Here is a 6,116-nt window from a genome sequence, read left to right as displayed (position 1 = left end):
ATTGCAGTACAAGGCTAACTTGTAGTGGTATAAAACAAATTAATTAAATTAGGTAAAGACTTGTTTATTTCGTTATTTTTATAGTAAACCAATAACGATACAATAGGTTGGAGAAAAAGTATTTTCGCATTATAGTATGTATGAACTAGTTTTCAAATTAGGAAAATGTGTGATTTTTTATTTTTTTTTCGTACTGTGAAGATGAGTGAATCTAATGAAGAAATTCGATACATTTTAAAATTTTACTACAAAAAACTTTTTCCCCAACCTAACCTATAGGTATCTAAGTACTTAAGTTTTAAAAATACTAAATTATTTTGGTGTTATTATTTTATAACGCAGCCATATTTGATTCCTTTGTTGAATCCTTTTTCTTTATGTGCTTTGAAATCCCCTTAGTTCTTTTCCATTTCATTCTTCTATTTTGAAACCAAACTTTTACCTGAAAAAAAAAAGTAAATTGAAAAATGAAAAAAAAAATAGCTTGTGTTATGGGTACTAAGATGACTGACGATTATATGATATTATTTTTATGAATAATATACATATTGCCGTGCTTTGGTAGGTGGACACATATATTTTATCCCAAGTCAGGGGATATAATTTTTAACTCGCTCGTATGCTAACCGTGCAGACATACCTGTCCGTTTTGTTGTTTTGACAATAAATTTTACCCCTTTTCAGGGGTTATAATGTTTTACTGCTGCCTATGCTAACCGCAGGGTGATTCCGTATCTCGCGACAGCAATGCGAGAGGCGTAAATCTTGCAATCACTGCTGTCAATGTCACTTTATTGTATGGAAAAGTGACGTTTGACAGCAGTGATTGCAAGATCTACGCCTGTCGCATTGCTATCGCGAGATACGAAATCACCCTGCCGGACGTGCAGTGCAGAAATACCTGTTTGTACTTTGGCAGGTGGAAACATAAATTTCACCCCTTGTCAGGGGATATGATTTTTAACTCTTGCCGATGCTAGCCTTGCACAGATACCTACTTGTCTCTCAGTGAGATGTAGTGCGACTGCGATCTCGTATCGTCTCAGACGCGTCAGGTAGTTTGCGCGCTCGAACTCTGCCTCCAAACTTCGAATTTGCGCCTTGCTGAATGCGGTGCGCTCTTTGCGACCCGCTGTCGAAGGAGAACGCATTTCTGAGGACAGAATTATAATCCTAATTAGCGTCGTAAGTAGATAGCGCCTCGCGCTGAAACTTTTATCCTTCTGGAAAAGTATTGCAGTCATTAAGAATTTGTGAAACAAAAGTTTCTCATTATTATGAATACCTTCTATAATATGGTAAGACGAAGTACATACCGTTATATAGATACTTGTTTTAACATCACACATGCTCGTAAGGTGGACCTTATTCGATAATACAGATTCTTTATTTAAACCAACAAAGAGTTTTTATGCGGCTGATAATAGTAGGTACGTATTTTCTGAGTTAAATGTATTTTAGATCTTTGAAATATAGTAAATTAATTTTTAATTTGATAAAATTATTTACAATTCATAGACGCATTAATTCAAGCAGTGCCGTGCACTTTATACATGCACAAAAGCACTGCCTACCCTAAAATGGATATATTACTCGTATAGGAGGAGCATTTCTGCCGATTTATGCAATCTTTCTGCTTTATGCATACCTTGGTAGGAAACCTAGCGCAGGTAACTGCATTCAAGTTATATTTTAAACACGAATATGTTCCTTTTAACATTATATATATATTTATAGGCTGAAGTGGTCAGTTAATTTCTGAAAACTTATTTTAAAGTTAAGCCTGTTTTTTCATCGAAAGCGTGATGAAAATCGTAATATGAATAGCGTATCTCTCGGATTCCATATCGCTCGCGCGCCTAAAACCGCCTGTACTTCAAAACAAAATGTAACCGTACTTGTTGCATAAAGTATCTACTATTACAGATAGGGCCTATTCCACCGGCTTCTGATAAGTGTCAGATAGCTTATTCACTTCTGTCTTTATCACTTGACATAAAGTAAAAAAGTGACACCACTGAAGTTTGGGCTATCCGGCTTCCGACATAATTGTCGGAAGGTCGTGAAGCAGTCCCATAGTTTCTTAACTTACGACCGCCACAAGCCATCTACTTTTGTACCGTCGCAGCGATAGTAAAACAAAACATCCTACTCATAAAACCCACCTGCGGATGGGTTATCGTGTAAACAAGATGGCGCCGGCGCCGCACCATCTGAGTCCCATTTACCTTGTGTGCTACTCACCTGTGCTTACATTACGACTAGACGTTTGACTGCAATCATTACAGATTTGCTCTCGTTTTGCGACTGTTAATAAGTATTAAGTTTCTTGACCGATTTCATCTGGCTACGGTGGTCAATCTCCTGAGAGTTTTGGACTGGACACTGGACAGGAGCAGTGGACTTTTATAGGCAGGCAAAATAAAATTTTCCCTTCCTCTACTCATAGGTTTCCTAAGCCGACTAAAGGATTATAGCGGAGAGCGGGCAGCAGCTTCCTCTATGCTACTACTACCACTACGGTCACCCATCTGCTACTACTACCACTACGGTCACCCATCTCGAGCAAACCTTTGTTGGGCATGCAGTGCCGGATTAACCACGTAGCAAAAGGCCACGCATATTTAATACCGCTCATCTCAGATCAAGGGCTCTTTTAAAGAATTTGCTACGGACCTCGCGCTTGCTTAATCAGGCACTGGCATGCATGTTGCTTTGGGTGTAGTTAATTACACCTATCTTTCTGACAACCCTTTACTCCAGCATTGGACTAGTAGGAGACGTGGAAAAGTTTTTTACGAATATCCTCCGTGAGAAATTTAAAAGAAATAGGTATTCTTAATGTAGCTTCACAATATATATCATTACTATTTGTAGGACACTTACTTACTATTTGTAAGACAAATATTAATCTTAATAAACGTCATTTGTAGGATTGAGCTTTGACGAATTTATAAATAAGTTTATAATTTTGGACCTTCCAATGCATGACTTTAAAGAATATGTTAAAACACATTTATCACAGCGAGGTTACTAACAATTGATGAATTTCTTAATGACAAGGTTGCTTGGAAGCACTTGGCTCCGCTTTTATCTCTCATAAGATAGAAAAATGGTTGTTAAAATGTAAAATGTAAATAGTTGATGTTAGAAAAGAGCAACTGCTGAGTTTCTTGCCGGCATAAAATTAAGAACATAATAGCATGCCAATTGAAAAAAGGCCCTAGGACTTTAGCAGGCAATAATGAATCGATTTTCGGTATCGTAACTTTGTATGGAATATCCACTTGCTTCTTTGGATATTTGACTGCGGATAACGAGGCAATTTCCGGGTCGGGCGAACACTTGTAAGGGTTTTTTTTTACACCAGTCGTATTGTTGACGAAGTTTACCTCAATTTCGAAGATTTTTCACACTAACGTGTGTAATAGTCGTTATAGCCCGCCTACCTACATTTGGGTAACGTGATGGTTCCATACTCTAAAATCTCACTATCTATATTACTTATCTCCCATGATAAAGTGACCAATTATCATCAAATATAAAAACTATATATATCTTACTACTATTATAAATGTCAAAGTATGGATGTTTGTTACTGAATCACACAAAATCACCTGAACGGATTTGGATGAAATTTGGCATGCATGTAAGCCTTTGACATGGTAAAGAACATAGGCTACCTTATATTCCGATTCCTTTATAAGTTCCTGAGGGAAAATAGAAAATTAATTACGGGCTAAGCCGAGTGCAGAGAGCTTTTAAATAATTCCTGCGGAAATAAAAAACCTTAATCCACGCGAACGAAATCGCGGATATCAGCAAGTATGCTATAATTTAAACTTCATTGATCGGACTAGTACCGGAGTAGGCACAGAAAGTAAAAATCTCAAGAGACCTTAATTCAGTAGGAAGGTTTTTAGTATTCGGTAGTGGTATAGTATAACACTATTCGACTTACCTTCCTCGCTGAAACCAATGTTTTCTTCATGCGAAGGAACATGTTCCTCCTTCACGAGCACCGGTTCCCCCCACTGCCACTCCCACTCTTCAGGATAAGCTTCCGGACCCTGGCTTTGGTGGTCAGGCGGTGCTCTATAGTCGTAGAACATTTGGAAGTAGTTGGGAAACTCTTGGTTATTTATAACTTCCTGGTACATCATGGGCTCGAAGTTTTGGAAATCGGTCTTTTCGGTTCCATTGTTTTGTAGAAGATAGTTTGCTTTGAAATACTCCATTACTAAATTGTATTTAGTTGATATTTTTTAGTTTTGGAATGTACTGAAAATACTGTCCAAAAAGATAGCGATCGCGATTTATATCTCGTTAAACATACGAGTAAGTCATTTCTAGTTTTTTAGTTAAATTTCTTCACAAAATCTATTTCTATTGAAAGAAAATAACTTTGTAGAAGTATTTAAAGACAAAATCTTAAAAATACTACACGAAATGGTCTCTTATTTTAATACAGAAGCTAGTAAACTCAAAATATAAATAAGAAATACGAGAAACTCCTATTTACAATAAATAGTCTGATCTACACTCTGCTTAAACTTTGAATTACAGAAAACACGTCCACCTAACCCGACTTTCAGGATTTAATGAGAGTGCGAGATGCGCACGCGCAGGGCGGTGCTTTGGGCGGGCCCATCAAACAGTGGTCATAACTAATAGCAGTTTGTTTTATCACATTGCAACCATTTGTCTGATCTCAGTTGCTTTGTTTTTGTTGTGGGGTGAGACGAAATGGTGATTTCGAAATGTTTACATACATTTTTGACGCTACAGTGAAAAAGGGAGTTTAAAAGAAGACTTTTTGGATATATTATCCCAATTAGAAAGATAGATTGTCTATGGCCTAGATCCGAATTTGTACCGATGATTTATAGTAAATCAACCTACGTCCTACGTCCGGGAAAGTACTCATACTACCGCCTTGCTTATTTCTGTCACTAAACAGCATTGTTGCAATGCTATGTTCTGACCTGAAGGGCTTTTTTTTTATTTTTTTTTAATCGAGGCGGAAAACCAGACCTGAAGGGCACATGGGGCCTAACATCTTCGCCTCAGGTTGCTGGACGCAGGGCGGCATGGTGCAGGACGATTTCTTTGCATGCCCTGCCTAGTAGTTATCTGTGGCTTGCACCCACTAAATGCTCAATGGCTGCATGTCCAGCCATGGATGTATAAGCAATAGAACCTATGGGATGCACTAGCAGATTCACCGCACTCCCGCCAGGTTTAACCATTTTTTTTTAATTTTTTCTATTCTTATTGATTTATTTTACAAAAATATGTCAGCCCTATCGTACCTTATTCTATTCTTGTACAACTTATGAATAACTACGGCTATAAAAATCATATATCATCTTGGCTTCTCCAGAAGTTGGGGAAGGTTTAACCATTTATAGAGAACATTGACCATGTTCATGAAGAGCGGGGTCTCACCTTGAATCTTGATGTTTTCTCTGCTTAAAGAACTTGTAAATGGAAACCGAAACATTACTTCACAGGATTTAGAGGTACGTTATTTGCTAAGACTTATGAATGAATGAATGAATATACTTTTAGTGCACACCACAAAAAAACATAGAAAAAAAGATGAGTATAACAAAACAACGTATACATAACTTATCTGTGAAACCGAAACTCTAATAGTTTTTGAGTAAACAACTGCCATAGTTTTTTCTGGAAGAAATCAGATACAGCTCTAACATCACATGCAAAATCAATATCTAGTGACTCCTTCAAGTTTATTAGGTACGCGTCGCGTAGCGTAGGTACTATGCGCGTGTCGTTTCTTTTATCTTCATTAGGGTTGTTATAAGTGTAAACTTAGAATGAACAAACGTAAACGTGTCCACCTGCTAAAACACGGGGATAGGAAATAGGAGAAGTTTACCCCCGTTTATTATTACACATATATATTATTTGGATATTATTTCCACTTGTGCGCCAGCGCTCTGAGAGTTGATAAAGCTGTGGGAAAGGTACATTTTTATCCTTTCCCCGGGGATATAATTATCTCCAGCCCATGCTCACCTTGCTGCGATTACGAACCTGCCCGTCCAGCGTCGTGGTTATGGGCAAACCCTTCTGTTGGGAGAGGCTTTTAA

At 37.7% G+C, this 6,116-nt stretch overlaps 1 protein-coding gene across 1 annotated transcript; it reads right to left on the bottom strand.

Moving 5' to 3' along the window:
* Positions 1-326: 326 nt before the first annotated feature.
* On the bottom strand, positions 327-4,364 carry LOC120631552 (homeobox protein Hox-B6a-like). Its single transcript, XM_039901184.1, has 3 exons — positions 3,962-4,364; positions 999-1,153; positions 327-442 (listed from the first exon to the last, which is right to left on the bottom strand). The coding sequence occupies exons 1-3, from the start codon at positions 4,236-4,238 to the stop codon at positions 332-334; spliced, it is 543 nt and encodes a 180-aa protein (XP_039757118.1). The 5' UTR covers positions 4,239-4,364; the 3' UTR covers positions 327-331.
* Positions 4,365-6,116: the final 1,752 nt, after the last annotated feature.

This window comes from Pararge aegeria, chromosome 18 (genome assembly GCF_905163445.1).
Source record: "Pararge aegeria chromosome 18, ilParAegt1.1, whole genome shotgun sequence".
Classification (NCBI taxonomy): Eukaryota; Metazoa; Arthropoda; class Insecta; order Lepidoptera; family Nymphalidae; genus Pararge; species Pararge aegeria.
The sequence above is the reverse complement of the archived record's forward strand: the minus strand, read 5'-3'. Positions and strand labels throughout refer to the sequence as shown.